Source organism: Antechinus flavipes, chromosome 6 (genome assembly GCF_016432865.1).
Source record: "Antechinus flavipes isolate AdamAnt ecotype Samford, QLD, Australia chromosome 6, AdamAnt_v2, whole genome shotgun sequence".
NCBI lineage: Eukaryota > Metazoa > Chordata > Mammalia > Dasyuromorphia > Dasyuridae > Antechinus > Antechinus flavipes.
In genome coordinates, this window is record NC_067403.1 from 242,499,685 (window position 1) to 242,519,368 (window position 19,684).

Genomic DNA, 19,684 nt, shown 5'->3' on the forward strand with positions numbered 1-19,684 from the left:
ATGCAGTCTAACGATGATGGCCCCTGCATTTTGCTTATGCTTCGGATTATAATTGGAGTCTTTGGGAATGTTTTACTCCTTTTCTTGTATGGCTTTAATTTAGTCACTGGTCAAAGGATAAGACCGATAGATCCAATTTTTGTTAATTTGTTCCTTTCCCATATTATAATGATTCTTTTCAGGGGAGTTCCCACAGCAATCCAAGTATGTATCCAGAAAATTTTCCTGAGTGACACTGAATGCAAAATCATTGTTTATCTGCAGAGAGTGGCCCGAGGACATTCACTTTGCAATACCTGCCTCCTGAGTGTCTTCCAGGCTGTCATCATCAGTTCCAATAACTCCAAATGGGCCAAGCTCAAAGCCAATGCCCCAAAATACATTGTTCCATCGTGTGTCTTCATGTGGGTACTCAATTTGTTGGTAGATGTAGTTGTGCCTTTACATGTGACTGGCCCTGGAAACAACTCGTTCAGTGACCTTAAGAAGAACCTAGGATACTGTTCAATAGACTGGCATGCCATAAAAACCTCTAATCTTGTTATGTGGAAGACCCTTTATGATGTGGTATTTCTGGGATTCATGGCCATTTCCAGTGGCTACATGGTGCTTTTTTTGTTCAGACACAAAAGGCAAGTCCAACACCTTCATAGCACTAGCGCCAATCCTATTGCCACCCCAGAAACCAGAGCCACTAAAGTAATCTTGTTGCTCATGATTACCTTTGTATGCTCTTATTCAGGTAGTTCGATCTTTATTATTGTAATGGAAAAATCTAAAGCTACAAGCCAGTGGGTTATGTATATGTATGCGTTTTTTAATTCTTTTTACTCAACAGTAAGTCCTTTTGTTTTAATCAGTAGTGATTCACAGATCCTCAGTTGTAACATTTTCAAAAGAATAAAAAATTCTCATACCCATTCATTAAAATCTCAGAACAAATATATTTAAACTATGAAATTTTAAAGAAGAAAATAAATTCTAAACTCTCAGTTCAAAATTTTATTTGTGAAAGAGGACACTGTAGTAAAAGTGAAATTTCTCTTCATCAAAAAATGAGTATTTTTGCTTTTTCATATGTCTTGTTCTGTCCACCAAACCAATAACTTTTTTTTTCCCAAAGCAAACAGAGTAATGATAAATGATGGTTGGTACAAATTTCAAATTGTGTTTCCATCTCTCATGAAAGACACCATAATTATAACCAAGTTCAATAGACACAAATATCAACAACTAATGACAAAAGAGATTAAGGTTTTGCACAAGTTTAACCAGATATGTGATAAAAAAAAATAAATGTTATTTTTCATTACTAGAAAATCACAGACCCAAGCACTGTATTTTGCTATGGGGTAAATGGGGTATGGTCACTAGTTAGTATGAGATGAGGAACAGGATTCTCTGCAGATTCTATTTTGTATACTAGAACAACAAAGATCCAGATACTTCCTCAATCCTTGATCCCAGGTGATGCCACCTATTCTTTTTGTGGAGAGATCATGGGCTATTTTAAAAAAAGAAATCATACAGCTCTTCCTTAAAAATAGAGAATACAGCATGACCTTTAGCTGAGCTCTGATGTCATTCCTTTCTGCAAGAGATACTGGGAATATCACTGCCCTGTGGATGCTTGTTGCTTACTGTCTTTTCCAGATTACTGTTCACTTGTCTGCTGGGACTCTTTACATATAGCCAATAACTTTTCATTTTCCTAATCCTTTTTTTCTCTTACATTAATGAGATTTATAATAACGTTTTCCTTCTTCCTCAAATATATCTCAATTCTTCAGACATTTTGAAAAAGAGAAATGAGAAATGGTTTTTTTAAGCACACAGAGAGAGGGAGACAAAGACACAAAGAGGCAGAGAGGCAGACTGACACACAAAGAGAAAGAGACAGAGAGACAGAGACAGAGAGAGACAGAGAGAGAGAGAGACAGAGACACAGAGAGAAAGATAGACAGAGACTGACAGAGAGAAAGAAACAATACTTTGAAAAATATTGACAGTAGAAGCAGTGTGGCTATTCATTTGCTTTTGTAAAATGAGAATAATTAATTTTGACTCTGAGATTCAAAATCCAATTTCTGGTCACACTACCAAGATTTTGGGGTGTGTGTCCACTGAGCAAGCCCTTTATATTGTTTATTTTTATTTTTTCTCTGAAAAATATATATATAGAATAGGACCAATCAAAATCTGAGATTCTAGCCAAGTCTAAATAGTTCTCTTTATGCACCCAATGTTCCCAATCTTGAAGGAAAGAACAGCTGTCTCAAATAAAGTTGTTTTCACTCTCTGAGACATCCATTTTTCTGAGGGTGTATAATCCCTAACTCTGCAACCATGAGTGATTTTGACTTTTGAGAATGTCATTCAGCTCTTCTATGTATGACAAAAAGGTCAAAGAATAAATATATTGTTTAGGTATAAAATACTTATTCAGATTTGAGCAAGTTCAAGAATTTATTTGGCTTGATTTTACTTATTTATTGCTGTTATGAGCCAGAACTTGAAACAAGGTGATAACTTAAGAGAGATGTTAGAATCCTAGTGTTTACTCAATGGAATCGATAACAGTGCTTATTGGTTCACACCTTAGAGGGAGTCCTTACAAAGTGATGTCAGTTGCCTAATTTAGCATGGTACTTAGCAAATTCTCTAGCTCACTAATGTATTTAAGTACTCATTGGAGTTCACACTTTTGGGAGATTCACAAGTCAGAAACCCATAATTCTCTAACTCACTAATGTATTTAAGTACTCATTTGAAGTTCACAAGCATGGGAGATTGACAAAGTTAACTTTGTGAATTCACACCGCTTTTAATCCCTCCCTCAGAGGAGGAGTCAACCTTTGGGAGATCATATATAAAGAAGCTCTTAGAACTTCAGGTTAGTTAGTTCAGTTGAAAAGATTGAGAGGGCAGCGTTCTGTCAGTCAGTTCATAAGAAGCCCACTTTTGGAGGGGGAACCAGATTCATTCATCCCATCTCACACCACCGTGGTGACTGGCCTCCTGCACTTCCCCCACTGAGACCAAGGTTGGTCTGAAAGGCTCTCCAGAAAGCTGCCCAGCCCCAGGCAAGGAGACAAGACAAGGAAAGAGATAAGAAATAAATGTTTAGATTTTATCAGCTGGTTGTATTTGAAGTGATTATTACTCTGAACTGAAACTAAGGCTGCCACCAGAAAACCTCCCCAAGAAACCTGCTCCTAGAGAACCATTATAGTATACAAAGAAAAGAACAGCGTATATTGCAATAAAGCCTACTGTAGCATAGAGGAAGGGTCCATGGGAGAAAGGGAACAAATCTTATTTGAAGGAGATGGAAAATAAAATATATTAAATCCTTTATTCCACAGGAATACTTTTGTACAGCAACTCTGCCAGGTTCCTACTTGATCCTCAATACACAATCTATAAAGAACATGAGGCTATCCAACTTCAAAGAACTATGTAAAATAAAAAGTCATGGCCATGGCAGTGGAGGAAAATAGGAGGCAGAAATTAAATTAACCAGAGAAGGAACAATAATATGGAAAAAGAAATATTTGAAATAAAATTTGTAAGACAGAGCAGATATAAGAATCATATAATCAGAAAAGGAAATTAGCAATAAAGTATAAAAGAACAAAAAGGAATGGATTCATACTAAAATTTATAACAGAAAAAGAAAAAGCAACCACAATGAAAAAGGATTTTTTATATTTTATGAAGTGATGCATAATTCTTAGTAAGTTACAGATAGCATAAATGCAAAACCCATCTTGTAAAAGAAGAGTATGAGAATGATTTCAGAAACCAGCTTTCAAAGAAGTAATGACTGAGACTGAGGCAGATAAAAATTGAGCACACAGTAATGGATTTCCAAAGAAATAAAGGATCAGAGAAATGGAATGAAAAATTAAGCATTCATAAAATGCAGAAGCAGAAAAATTTGGTTTAAACACTAATTTTTTTTAAATTAAAAAAGATGGCACATCCAAGACATCAGAGTAAAACTGTATTTGAGTGCCCACTTCTCATCATTCCCTCAGAAATAACTTTAAAATAATGCATCAAATGTTATTTTAGTGCCAACAAGTGCTTTAGTAGAGCCATTCTTTAATAGAGCCATTTTCTAGCCAAAGATAACTTCAGTTAGAAGCAGAAATATGTGCTACCCATTCTTTTGCACAATGCCCTCTTCTGAGTTCTAGTTTTTGGATGGAGAGAAGCAATTGAATCACAAAGGAACAAGAGCTCTGGTTTAATTTTGGAGTAAAGAGGGAGTAGCATGCCTAGTTCCTGGTAAAGTTTCAGAGCAAGAGAGAAGCACAATTGCCTGCATTTCTTAGGGAAGAGAGAGTCTCTTCCAAAATAAGAAGTAGAACTCACATAAAGAGAACAGTGACCATATCTTTCTCTACATCATACAATATTAGAATTACAGAAAACTTTCAAACTGCAAGAGTTAGTTATGAAAACCACAGAGAAACAAAGAAATAGCAATAATTTTCATAAGAAATCCTAAATCTTGAGACAGTGATATCCCTCCACCACCTCTATCAAAAAGTGATGAAAGTCAAATTTTAAGTGAAATTCAGATTTATGTAAATAAGAAAAATTATAGAAGCAGCTACACCCAAAGAAAGAACACTGGGAGATGAATATAAACTGCTTGCATTTTTGTTTTTCTTCCCAGATTATTTATACCTTCTGAATTCAATTCTCCCTGTGCAACAAGAAAACTGTTCGGGTCTGCACACGTATTGTATCCAGAATATACTGTAACCTATTCAACATGTAAAGGATTGCTTGCCATCTGGGGGAGGGGGTGGAGGGAGGGAGGGGAAAAATCGGAACAGAAGTGAATGCAAGGGATAATGTTGTAAAAAATTACCCTGGCATGAGTTCTATCAATAAAAAGTTATTAAAAAAAAGAAAAATTAGAAAACCCTCATAATATCATCTCAATAAAAAATGTGTTTTGGTGACAAGGAAGCTCAACACAAAACTCAGAAAAATTCAATAACTTGAAAATATTTGCAAGAATAATGTCAAAGAAAATGATAGAATTGAGATTAATGCAATAAGCATTCCTATAAAACCTCAATAGAAAGATAAATAAGAGCAAATTATTAATTCAGTCTTTTATTATCTCTAAATTCTAGATAAAGGCATTAAAATTCTTTTGCTAATCTTTCTCTCTCCACAGACTATAGAGATTTATATAGAATGTAGGGAAAGTATTATAAATAGCCTATTTCCATTTAATCCCCAACCTATCATTTATTACATATGATTGGCATGTTTCTAAATTTAAAAAAAAGAATAAAAACCATAATTCAGAAAAACACGTAATATATGTATTCCTACTATTTCCTAAATGTGTCATCTAGCTTTTTTAGCTAAAAGCTTGAAAAATATTGTGAGCATCATTTTTTTTTTATCTACAGATATTAGAACCCTTAATTTCAAAAGACTGCATCACAAAAGTCACTATCTAGCTATTATTAACAACAAATTCTTTTTGTTTTTTTCTTTGTTTGAGAATGGTAACATGCTTTTTTTTTCATATGTCCACCTCCCTCGATCATCACTCACATGTTATGCCAATGAAATCTAAGCTGCTCCAAAGAAGGTTAAGTTAATACTAATAAAGCTAATTAAGCATGTGCCATAACAGAACCATGTGCCCGAATTTTGAACCTTAGTGTTGGAATATCTGTCATGTTTTGTAGTCTTTGAATTACTGTTGGACAAGATAGTATAGATCACCCCAATCCCTTATCTTTGTGGCCAAGTTATAGTATCCTTGAAACAAAACCTTTTCTTACCATTATTTCTGACATATATTCTTCCATATCTGAAGATGAGTAGAGTAGGGCTAGTGATGCTAGTATTTCCAATGAAAATGTCCATTTCAATCAAACAGGACCTGCTCTGTTAATGCTAGACCCTTTTTTTCCCATCCTGCTGTCACCATGACTCATTGGATACCATTCATTCATGTGGCCTCTTGTTCAGAATTGAAGATAAACTTTATTTCAACTCTCTCTTATTAAATAAGCATTATCATAGAGCCTCAAAGCTGGGAGTTTTCTATAGGAGAAATGAATCCTGCTAGAGTTTCATTATCAAGACAGCCTTTTGGATCAATTAAATCCAGGCAAAACAAAGATGGGAACAATTCACAAGCGAACTGGGAAAAATTTCATTCAATCATCAGACAACCAGGTGATAGAGGGAATAGAGGATTTTACTTAATTCAAGAAACTTGACTTGAAATAGAAAGTATTATTCATTTTATCCTCCAAATCATGCATCACATCATGCAAGCTCTTTCAGTCATGTGTTTCTAACTATAGTATAGGTAAATAAAGAGTACGGGTTAGAAAGACTAATTCTCCTAAATTAGTTTAACCTTTGATTTATCCTTATATTTCTAATACTAACTCATGTCTATAACATGTTTCCCAATATTAAAAACACAATAAACCAAAAAAACACTCACAGAGGAATCCAGCCAATTTAAATGACTCTACTTTTCTCTCAACGTGTTACCTAGATTTTTTTCTTTTAAGCAAACTCCTCAAGATATATCATCATCATATTCGATCAATAAATCATAGTAGAAGTAAATTAGTTACTTTTACTATCAAAAGATTAGTCTCTACAACAAAGTGTGCAATTAATTATAATTATTTTCAGAAAGACTAGAATTGATGATTTTTTTGGTAGATCACTAGATTTCAGGAAATTGTTCCCTGGCATATCAATGCACAGAAATCACTCTCTGTATTTCTTCCTTTCATATTATTAAGCAGAAAGAAAATTTTCTCCCCACAATGTAAAGTGTTGCTCCTTTAGAGATTCTAATTAGTCACTTTTAATAACTGCTGGGCTTTTTTACTTGAGATGAAGGGATGTTATGACATGGCAGATTCCTTCTGCCACCTTTTGCTTTCGAGGTGTCAGTAATTGCAGTTCTTGGGGGAGATGAGCTCAGAACAGGCTTTGCTTACTACTCCAGACCTGACCATCCACAGAGCACACACATGCACACTTGTACACGCACATAAACACACTCACACACACTCACAGATTTGCCACTTCGTTGGCAGCACAGATCAGACTGGTGAGTAACTGTACATCTTTGTCCCAGAGATCAGATTCCTAGAAATCTCATCTAGGGGAAAAGAGTTATCTTTTTCAGTGTTTGGGATGCAGAAGAGATCTTGCAGCTGCAGCTGCAGTAGGGATTACTCCCTTTTTAGATTACAGCAAGGACATATTAGCTTTTCTTCAGCACTCTTCTGGTACCTCTGTTTTTCTCTCCCCTTTAAGTGGTTCTGACCAGGCTAAAGGGAGTGGATGGAGATGCAGTGCTCAGCTGATTATGATTCAGATGCTGACAGAATGACATCCTGATTGTTCCCTTTCTCATTTTATCAGGAAAGGAATTAGAACTTTTGAGTCTGAGCTCAACCCAGGAGAAGGAGAAGGCTCTGATCTCTGATTCAGGCTGAATGTGTTGAGAAAAGTCACTGTGAGCTGTGCAAGTTCAGAGACCATCTGATGGTGCTTTGGCAGAGCATTCTGGGCTTAGACCCCTGGCTGTTGCACATAGTGGCTTCAGGCCCTTCCCCTGTGACCTCTATCCTTTCTTCCCTCACAAGCCAGTAGGACTGAAAATAATGTGGATTCCAGGCTGGGATGGCCCGTGGGGATTGGTCAAGCAAAAGCTCCACAGTCAGATCCCTTTTTCTTTGCCAGAGCATTATAGAGCTTAAAGGAAGTCAAAGAAGTTGACCAAAAGCATCCATTTTACAGGTGAGGTAACTGAGGCCAAGGGAACTGAGTAATTTTGTTCACAGTCAAAGGAAGTTATTGGGGCTGCATTTCAGTGCCTTGGCTCTCTGCCTGCTATATAGGTCCTTCTCCTGTCCTCTTCTGCTCCCTGGCTGTCCTTTGTGCCTGTTTGATTTCAATGTAGTTTTCACTAATTGATTAATTGGAAGGTACTCTCAATATAATTTTTCTTCCTTTCTTCTTGTCTTTTCTTTTCCTTTATTCTATTATATGAATCTAACTTCTGTCACTCTAATAATCATGGTTAATTTAGAATTAATGACTTCCTACATTTTATTTTGTGCTAAGGCAAGTGGGGTTAAATGACTTGCCCAAGGTCAGAAAGCTAATAACTATTAAATGTCTGAGGCTGGATTTAAACTCAGGGCCTCCTGACTTCAGGGCCAGTTCTCTATCCAATGAGCCATCTAGCTGCCCTGACTTCTTACATTTTAAAATGTATTTTTTTATGAAGTGGAAAAAGCAGTTATTTATGCCTCAGGTACCCTGGATGTCCTTGAATCATGGTAAAGTAGCATGGACATTCAAATTAGAAGAAATGGACTTTGGGAACAGAAATTTATCTGACAGAAACAGGGAATGTATCCTGCAATGCAAAGAAGTCAAATATAGTTTTACATTTTCTTATTCACATGATGATGATAAAAATTTTGAAATAATTTTTTTTTTGCCATGAGTTCATATTTAATACAACCAATTGATTAGGAAATATACATTTCTTCAATGATAATTAATTATTTGACATAATTTTATGATAATGCAAATATTAGTAAAATTACAATAGTAATAACTTATAATTTGTATTAACCTTTCTTCAGGCCAAGGATTGATCCAGATATGTTTAATTTTTGGTCATGTGGCCTAGATGCAGGCAGTGTTTTGCCTCGATCCGTGTGTATCAGATTCTCTCTTTATATTTCATTCTTATCTCACAGCAGATTTCCTGTTATGCCTTTAGGAAAACCATTGCTTCAGCTTCTATTCAGACAAAAAAATGTTACATTGAAAACTAATAAATAATTAAGAATCTCTGAAGTTCCTATGTTATGATTTTCTGCTTTATGGTGTTGCGTTTTGTTTAATTGAGAAATGCATTGCACTGATAAGAACATTTATCCGGTAAGAACTTGGTTTGTAAATATGAGAGAGAACGGGCTCTTCAAAAAATCATATCATACAATGTTTGGCAAGGCTATGCCAGAGAGTATCTTCTACTATATTAGTATGGTCTAATTATCCATCTGGATGAGGCAGGTTCTGAAGTAGGAAAAGAACTCAGAAAGATTTATTGGTTATGATGAGGAGCCCATGAAAGATATAGACTGAACTATAGAAGCTCACATATCAATATCAGAAATGTATTAAAGTCAAGAAGAAAGCCACTGTATGCTACCAAGGATTGTTGTCAGCAAGCCATAGTCACAGAATAGATATTTGCTGAAAGTCAGGAAGAGCCAGGGAATCATCACTGTCATTGTGTCTAAATAGAAGATTGTGAACGCTCTCAAAAAAATTACTGAGCTTGTATTCATTTGGTATATATATATATTTTAGGATTCTCCATGGATCCCTATAGAAATAAATAAAAAGTGAGCAATACAGCAGGTATTCTGAATTCCTTTTCTAACATATCATATTATCCTTACAGAAACATATAAGGTAAATGTATGATGCTCATGTTACTGATCTAGAATCGAAACATATAGAAATTAAGTGATACATTGGTCATATGCAGTTAGGGAGTAGGAAAGAGAGGTTCAATCCACTTATTTCTCTCTGCCCCATATCTTACCGGCATATAAATTATGTATGGAGCTTTAAAGAAACCAACAGTTGTGAAGAAATATTGGTCAATATCTTAAAAAAAGTTATGTATGCATATTTGCATGTCTCTGTGTGAACACATTAGACAACACAAAAATCCTTCCTAATTATTCTTGTCCAAAGTTTCTTTCTAATTCTTTTGCTTTCCTACCAACATTGATTTTCAAAGGAGCCTGTTTCCTATAACATTAAGTTGCTATATCAATGTATGAGTTTCCCATCATAATCAGAAAGTAGACAATTGCTTTACTATCCAGTACGTAGTCATAAGGAACCACAGAATTGAGGAGGAGTTAGGAGCTCTCTCTCTTCGAAGCTATTTTGAACTACCCTATAAAAGCAATTGCTGCCCAAGCTTATTTTCTGGATTGGCCCAAAGCTGCCTATGTTGTCAGTAAAGAGTATAGATGAAGGATCTATGAGATGGATAACATTGTCTTTGAGAAAGCTGTTTTAATAAAACTTTCTGTTGGGAGCATGTTTATTTTTCCCTGATTTGGAAGACTCTTCACTTCTTAGAGTCTGCCTCAAGAACTGTATGCCTTTTGGAATACTTAAAGCATGTTCTGGGAAGATTCCTAGTGACAGTTTTACATTCGTGACAGTTGCATTTGTGAATGTTTCTCTGTGATTATAAACGCGCCCCTATTTATGAGTCTTACAATTACAGTAACCTACTGCTGAAAGTAGTTGTATTTTCTTTGCAATCACAAGTGGCCCAAGGAAGTTCATAAATATTTGATTTAACAACTATAGAAAATATCAAAAACACTGTTCCCTAATGATATATAACCCAAACAAGTGCAGGTGTATCATTAACCCTGGACAAATAGTGTTGATTTTGCCTGACAAATCCATCATAGGTTCATACAAAATTAAAGAAGGTATTATAGGGAAATGGATAAAGCAACAAATGATGAGTAGGTTTAGATTTAGAAAATTGTGGAAAAACTTGGATTTGTGAAGGATGATGTTATCCACCTTCAGAGATACAGAGGCACAAACAAGCATTGTAGTCTTATATAACTTCATCTATCTATCTGTCTGTCTATCTATCTATTTTGAATATCATTATAGATATCTATGTATATGCGTGTATAGGTATATTTGTATGTGTATGTATGTGTTTGCATATATATTCACATGCATACATATGCATTTTACAAATAATATACATATTTTATATCGTAGGTTTCTTTGGGGGAGAAGGAGGAATGGGAAGAAATGGGGAAAAATAAAGTAAAACAGTACATAGTGGAAAAAAAAAACCTATGAGGTGCAAAGAAAAGATGGTCAGCTCTGAACACAATGTGTAGTATATATTATAAAGGTTTTCAACATGAAATTTATTGCTTGATATTTTGAATCTTTTCTCATGTTTTGTTGTGCATGGGGAAAGGTTTGTTTTCTTTTTCTACTTTGCATTTAAATTGTAAGTAATAAATATAAAGTAACATCTATTAACTTTTTCTGTAAGAACAGATCTGATCTTATCAGTTTTTAGTTTTTAGCTGATCCATAAAATAGCAATGCCATTCAACAATAAGTCATATATTTATGTAAGCAAACAATCAAATATTTAAACAAATAAACACATTCGATATAAACAGAATTAATATCCCTATTCACAAATAAAATCATTTTAATGTTCCAAAATAAGAATAGTTACATGAAGAAAGTTGAAAAAACTGGTGTGAGTAAAATATTTTATAAAATCGTATTTCCATAATAACTAATACCGAACCTTGTGTCATTGACAAGATATGTTCAGAATCGGTTTTTGAATTTCTGATTTTTATAACAGATACCTCTCTCTTCCTTCCCAGGTCACTTTGGATCTAAATACAGATTCTGGCCAAGAGAATAAGGAATGCAAACTAACAATGATATCCTCTGCATTTTACATATGCTTCAGATGATAACTGGAGTCTTTGAGAATGGTTTATTCCTTTGCCTGTATGGCTATAATTTAATCACTGGTCACAGGATAAAACCCATTGATACGATTTTTGTTAATGTGTACCTTTCTCATATTGAGATGATTCTTTTTAGAGGAGTTCCCATTGCAATCCAAGTTTGTAACCAGAAAATTTTCCTGAGTGACACTGAATGCAAAATCATTGTTTATCTGCAGAGTTGCCTGAGGACTTTCACTTTTCAATACCTGCCTCCTGAGTGGCTTCTAGCCATCACCATCAGTTCTAACAGCCCCAAAAGGGAAGTGCTGAAAGCCAAAGCACCAGAGTACATTGTTCCATCTTGTGTCTTCATGTGCGTATTCAATTTGTTGGTAGATGTGGCTTCTACATGTGACTGGTCTTAGGAATGACACAGTCAATAACCTTAAGAACAACCTAGGATATTGTTCTATAGACTGGTGTGCTGTTTCTACCTCAAAAACACTTATCTGAAGATACTTTATGATGTGGTATTTTTGGAATTCATGGCCATTGCCTGTGGCTACATGGCATTTGTTTTGTTCAGACAGCACTGGCAAATCCAATACCTTCATAGCACTAGCCTCAACCCTATTGCCACCCCAGAAACCAGAGCCACTAAAATCATCCTTTTGCTCATGATTATCTTTGTATGCTTTTATTCATTTGGTTCCATCTTCCTAAGTGTAATGGAAAATTGTAAAGATACAAGTCAGTCGGTTATACATATCCCTATATTTTTTACTTCATTTTACTCTATAATCTGTCCTTTTGTTTTAATCAATAGTCATTCACAATTCCTCAAATGCTGTAATATTTTCAAAAGGATAAAACCTCATCTGCACACATTAAAAACTCATAAGAAACCCATTTGAACTATGAAATTTCAAAGTAAAAAATATACATAAATTTTTATCCAGAAAAAAATGATTTTAATATCTATGTATATATTCTATAGGATACTGTAATACTATGTGACATATAATGATGTATAATATAAATTATCACCGGTTACAACAATATAAATTATCACCGGTTACAACAATATCTAATATCTGGCATCTTTGTAGCACTTAAAGGTTCTCAAAATGTTCTACACATATTATTTTCTTAGAGCTTTTTGAAACAATAGCTTTTTATTTTCAAAATTCACGTAAAGATAGTTTTAAACATTTATACTTTAAAAATCTTGTGATTTTAAAACCTTCCCTTAGACAAGAGGCAATCCAATTTCTGTGAAACATGTGCAATTCTCCTGTGCCTATTTCCAAAATTACTTAGCTGTACAAAAAATCAGATCAAAAAGGAAAAACAACATGAGAAAGAAAACAAAATGCCAGCAAAAAACAACAAAAAAGTGAAAATACTATGTGATGATCCATATCCAGTCCCCACAGGACTCTTTCTGGATTCTGATGACTCTCTTCATCACAAGACAATTGGAAGAGGCCTGAATCACCTTGTAGCTGGAAAAAGTCACATCTATCAGAATTGATCATTGTATTATCTTGTTACTGTGTAAAATGTTTTCTTGGTTCTACTCACTTCAATTAGCACCAGTTCTTTCCAGTCCTCTGAAATCATTCTGCTGATAAATTCTTATAGAACATTCATGTATCATAATTTATTTATCCATTTCCCAACAGATCAGCTTCCACTCAGTTTCCAGTTCCTTGCCACTACAAAAAAGGCTGTTACAAACATTTTTGCACAACTTATAAAAGTAGAAAGTAGGTTGAGAATGATTTCAGAAATCATCTTTCAACTCTGTAATGATTAAGGCAAATAAGGAAGTTGAATAGTGCAAGCCCAGAATGTCAGATTTCTCCAAAAGAGCCTATAGGCTCACATACATAGAATGAAAAACTGAAGAGTTATAAAATTCAGATTACTATGTAGAGATGTACACATTGATAATGAGGTTGTCACACACATTGCCGGAGCTAGCTCAATGTTTGGGAGCCTCTGAAGGAAAGTATGGAAGTGTGGAGGGCCACAGATAGTGGAGGAACTCTGGGTGAGGTATAAGACCCTTCATACCAGAGAGAATCTGCTGACAATGTCTGATTTGGCATCCTGTCTAAGGGTTCTCAGCCTTTTTGACAAGGCAGGGGGCAGTGACAACCTGTGTTGTAATTAAAGCAGAGGGGTACCAAGTGGCAAAGAGAAATCTAGACACAATGGCAAGTTGTTTTTGTGGTCCCACATGTACCGTATATAGTTAGTGTGTGAGCAGGGTGCTATGGTTTTGTAAGGGTTTTAGGGTATATAAGGCTGACAGAATTTGGAATAAATGAATTTTGTGTTTGAGCATCCACATAAGTCCCACCTTATCACTCTTCTTGTAAGATCAAGGACTCAGGCTGTAACTGAGGTCCTCCAGAGAGCTAGTCTAGACACAACATGGAAGAAGAAAAATATTAGAGTTCCAAATTGAAGTTCTACTGAGCCACTGTGTTGACCTCATTATTGTACGGATGTAAAACCTGAATAGTAAACAATACCATTTCAGGAAGCTGAGTCACTTCCATTCCAAATGTCTTAAGGAAGGCTCTGAAGATCAGTTGACATCGTAAATGCCAGACACTGAAGACCTTTTCCAAACTAAACTACCAAGTGGTCAAACTCCATTGCATATAACACAACTCCATTTGACTGGCCATGTTGTTTAAACTCCAAGTGTGTGCTTGCCAAAAAGAATATTCTTGGGAGAAATCACACAGGGAAAACACAAGATAATCAGAAAAAAACAATACAAGGACACTCTCAAGGCCTCTCTAAATAAACTTAGACTCAATTGAATGTCATGGGGGACACTGGCACAGGATTGCCTAGCATGGTGTGCTCTCATCAGAGAAGGTTCTGTGCTCTATGAGCTAAGCAGAATGGAATTAGCTCAGAAGAAATGGGAATACTTCTGGTTAAGATGGCGGAGAGGAGGCTCACAGTTGCATAAGCTCCACGCTTTCTCTCACTATCCACTTCATTACAAGCCTCTGAATCAATGCTTGACTGAAAAAACCCACATATAGTTACCAAGAGAAGCCATCCTTGAGATCCGCCAAGAAAGGTCTGTCTTTACTGGAGGGCTGGGACGGTTTTAGATCGGGTGCAGGCTGAGGGCAGCGGCAGTGAGAGCACGGGAGCAGACTGGAGAGGGGGTGGGGGTGATCGCAGCCGTCTCTGCGGGGAGAGCTTCGCTACAGGTTTGGATACTTTACTCCAGCAGCAAGTCAGCAGCCCAGCAGAGAAGCTAAAAACACCGGGGCTGAAGAACACAACCCCAAACAGCTGGAGTCTCTCGGGACCTGGCTGCCCTCCCCTTCCCCCCCCCCCCACAGTGACTCAGCACGCTCTGGGATCTCAGAGTGCAGGTGCAGCACAGTCCTGCTAGTGCCTCACTGCTGCCCCCTGCAGTCTGTAGAGGAAGCTCGATAACATACCCAACCCCTCCCCCAAAGAAAGACTCCAGTTTTTTCTGTTTTTCTTTGGTAGTTTGTCTCTGATTAATAGACAGAATGAGCAAGAAGCTGAAGAGGACTTTAACCCTTGACAGCTTCTACACAGATGGAGAGCAGACTCTAAATCCTGAGGAGACTAAAAACAGGCAGTCCCCAGGTGAATCCCCAAAGGAGGAGACCATCTGTTCCTCAGCACAGATGGACCTCATAGAAGTGATTAAAAAGGCTCTCACAAGGGAGCTAGAAGAAAAATGGGGAAAGCAGAGTGAGGCTTGGCAAAAGGAGAGAGAAGCTTGGGAAAAGGAGAGGGAGGCTTGGCAAAAGAGCCTGGAGAAAGTTAAAGAGAGAGTGGATAAAGAAGTAAAATCCTTGAAAAATAGGATTAGTGAACTGGAAACAGAAAACAGCTCTCTAAAAAACAAAATTGGCGAAATGGAAAAAAATTCCACAGAACAAAAGAACTCAATTGGACAATTAGAAAAAGATTTTAAAAAAGTGAGTGAAGAGAACACTTCACTGGAAATCAGACTTGAACAAGTGGAATTGAATGACTCGAGGAGACAAGAAGAATCAGTCAAGCAAATCCAAAAAAATCAAACAATGGAGAAAAATGTGAAATACCTTCTGGGGAAGACAACAGACCTGGAAAACAGATCCAGGAGAGACAATCTGAGAATCATTGGACTCCCAGAAAAACATGATGAAAAAAAGAGCCTGGACACTATTTTCCAGGAAATTATCAAAGAGAACTGCCCAGAAGTCATAGGAACAGAGGAAAAAATAAACATTGAAAGGATTCATCGATCACCCACTGAAAGGGATCCTAAAATCAAAACACCAAGGAATATAGTGGCCAAATGCCAGAACCCTCAGATGAAGGAAAAAATATTGCAAGCGGCTAGAAAAACCCAATTCAAGTATCAAGGAGCCGCAATAAGGATCACCCAGGATCTGGCAGCATCCACATTAAAAGATCGAAGGGCCTGGAATATGATATTCCGAAAGGCTAAGGAACTTGGTATGCAACCAAAAATAACTTACCCAGCGAGAATGAGCATCTTTTTCCAGGGAAGAAGATGGACATTCAACGAAGTAAGCGAATTTCATCTATTTCTGATGAAAAAACCAGAACTTAACAAAAAGTTTGATCTACAAATATAGAACTCAAGAGAAATCTAAAAAGGTAAAGATTAATCTTGGGAACTATATTTTGACTATATAGATGTATAAAGAATACATGTATACCTTGTTTTAGAAATTGATGTGGAAAGGACATTGTATCAGAAAAAGGGTAAAGTGGGGGTAGTACATCTCATGAAGAGGCATAGGAAACCTATTATATCTGAGAGAAAGAATGGAGGGGGATGAATATAGTGGGTATCTTACTGCCTTCAGAATTGGCTTTAAGTGAAAAATCTTAAGACATATTCAATCTATGGTAAAACTTCTCCCACCTCATTGAAAAGTTAGAAGGGAAAAGTGAAAAGGGAAGGAATAAGCTAAGCGGAAGGGAATACGGGAACTGGGAGGGAAAGGGGTAAGATAGGGGGAGGAACTCTAAGGTGGGGGGAGGGATACTAAAAAGGGAGAGCTGTGAGAAGCAAGTGGTGCTCACAAGCTTAATACTGGGAAGGGGGGGAAAGGGGAAAGAAGGGAGAAAAGCATAAACCGGGGTTAACAAGATGGCAAGTAATACAGAATTGGTCATTCTAACCATAAATGTGAATGGGGTAAACTCCCCCATAAAGAGGAAGTGGTTAGCAGAATGGATTAAAAGCCAGAATCCTACAATATGTTGTTTACAGGAAACACACCTGAAGCGGGGAGATACATGCAGGTTAAAGGTAAAAGGTTGGAGCAAAATCTACTATGCTTCAGGTGAAGTCAAAAAAGCAGGGGTAGCCATCCTGATCTCAGATCAAGCTAAAGCAAAAATTGATCTAATTAAAAGAGATAAGGAAGGACACTATATCTTGCTAAAGGGTAGCATGGATAATGAAGCACTATCTATATTAAACATATATGCACCAAGTGGGGTAGCATCTAAATTCTTAAAAGAGAAACTAAGAGAGCTGCAAGAAGAAATAGACAGTAAAACTATAATAGTGGGAGATCTCAACCTTGCACTCTCAGAATTAGATAAATCAAACCACAAAATAAATAAGAAAGAAGTCAAAGAGGTAAATAGAATACTAGAAAAGTTAGATATGATAGATCTCTGGAGAAAATGTAATGGAGACAGAAAGGAATACACTTTCTTTTCAGCAGTTCATGGAACCTATACAAAAATTGACCATATATTAGGACATAAAAACCTCAAACTCAAATGCAGTAAGGCAGAAATAGTAAATGCATCCTTTTCAGACCACGATGCAATGAAAATTACATTCAACAAAAAACCAGGGGGAAGTAGACCAAAAAATAATTGGAAACTAAATAATCTCATACTAAAGAATGATTGGGTGAAACAGCAAATCATAGACATAATTAATAACTTCACCCAAGAAAACGATAATAATGAGACATCATACCAAAATGTATGGGATGCAGCCAAAGCGGTAATAAGGGGAAATTTCATATCTCTAGAGGCCTATTTGTATAAAATAGAGAAAGAGAAGATCAATGAATTGGGTTTGCAATTAAAAATGCTAGAAAAGGAACAAATTAAAAACCCCCAGTCAAACACTAAACTTGAAATTCTAAAAATAAAAGGTGAGATCAATAAAATTGAAAGTAAAAAAACTATTGAATTGATTAATAAAACTAAGAGTTGGTTCTATGAAAAAACCAACAAAATAGACAAACCCTTAGTAAATCTGATTAAAAAAAGGAAAGAGGAAAATAAAATTGTTAGTCTTAAAAATGAAAAGGGAGAACTCGCCACTAACGAAGAGGAAATTAGAGCAATAATTAGGAGTTACTTTGCCCAACTTTATGCCAATAAATTCGACAACTTAAATGAAATAGAAGAATACCTCCAAAAATATAGCTTGCCCAAACTAACAGAGGAAGAAGTAAATATCCTAAACAGTCCCATCTCAGAAAAAGAAATAGAACAAACTATCAATCAACTCCCTAAGAAAAAATCCCCAGGACCAGATGGATTTACATGTGAATTCTACCAAACATTTAAAGAACAATTAACTCCAATGTTATATAAACTATTTGAAAAAATAGGGATTGAAGGAGTCCTACCAAACTCCTTTTATGACACAGACATGGTACTGATACCTAAACCAGGTAGGCTGAAAACAGAGAAAGAAAATTATAGACCAATCTCCCTAATGAATATTGATGCTAAAATCTTAAATAAAATATTAGCAAAAAGATTACAGAAAATCATCACCAGGATAATACACTATGACCAAGTAGGATTTATACCAGGAATGCAGGGCTGGTTCAATATTAGGAAAACTATTAGCATAATTGACTATATCAATAACCAAACAGATAAAAACCATATGATCATCTCAATAGATGCAGAAAAAGCATTTGATAAAATCCAACATCCATTCCTAATAAAAACACTTGAGAGCATAGGAATAAATGGACTTTTCCTTAAAATAGTCAGGAGCATATATTTAAAACCATCAGTAAGCATCATATGCAATGGGGAAAAACTGGAACCTTTCCCAGTAAGATCTGGAGTGAAGCAAGGTTGCCCACTATCACCATTATTATTTAATATCGTATTAGAAACACTAGCCTCGGCAATAAGAGTCAAGAAAGAAATTAAAGGAATTAGAGTAGGCAATGAGGAAACCAAACTATCACTCTTTGCAGATGATATGATGGTATACCTAGAGAACCCCAGAGATTCTACTAAAAAGCTATTGGAAATAATTCATAATTTTAGCAATGTAGCTGGCTACAAAATAAATCCCCATAAATCCTCAGCATTTTTATATATCACCAACAAAACCCAACAGCAAGAGATACAAAGAGAAATTCCATTCAGAATAACTGTTGATACCATAAAATATTTGGGAATCTATCTACCAAAGGAAAGTCAGGAATTATATGAGCAAAATTATAAAAAAGTCTCCACACAAATAAAGTCAGACTTAAATAATTGGAAAAATATTAAGTGCTCTTGGATCGGCCGAGCGAACATAATAAAGATGACAATACTCCCTAAACTAATCTATTTATTTAGTGCTATACCAATCAGACTTCCAAGAAAATATTTTATTGATCTAGAAAAAATAACAACAAAATTCATATGGAACAATAAAAAGTCGAGAATCTCAAGGGAATTAATGAAAAAAAAATCAAATGAAGGTGGCCTAGCTGTACCTGATCTAAAATTATATTATAAAGCAGCAGTCACCAAAACCATTTGGTATTGGCTAAGAAATAGATTAGTGGATCAGTGGAAAAGGCTAGGTTCACAAGACAGAATAGTCAATTATAGCAATCTAGTGTTTGACAAACCCAAAGCCCCTAACTTCTGGGAAAAGAATTCATTATTTGATAAAAACTGCTGGGATAATTGGAAATTAGTATAGCAGAAATTAGGCATGGACCCACACTTAACACCATATACCAAGATAAGATCAAAATGGGTCTATGACCTAGGCATAAAGAACGAGATTATAAATAAAT

General features: G+C 35.8%; 1 protein-coding gene and 1 pseudogene across 1 annotated transcript; both read left to right on the forward strand.

Annotated features, from left to right (window-relative positions):
• On the forward strand, positions 1-951 carry LOC127540721 (vomeronasal type-1 receptor 4-like). The gene has a single exon (XM_051965546.1). It carries the CDS (start codon positions 1-3, stop codon positions 949-951), a length of 951 nt encoding a protein of 316 aa, XP_051821506.1.
• Positions 952-11,551: 10,600 nt separating this feature from the next.
• LOC127541550 (vomeronasal type-1 receptor 1-like) lies at positions 11,552-12,493 on the forward strand (annotated as a pseudogene).
• The last annotated feature ends 7,191 nt before the right edge of the window (positions 12,494-19,684 follow it).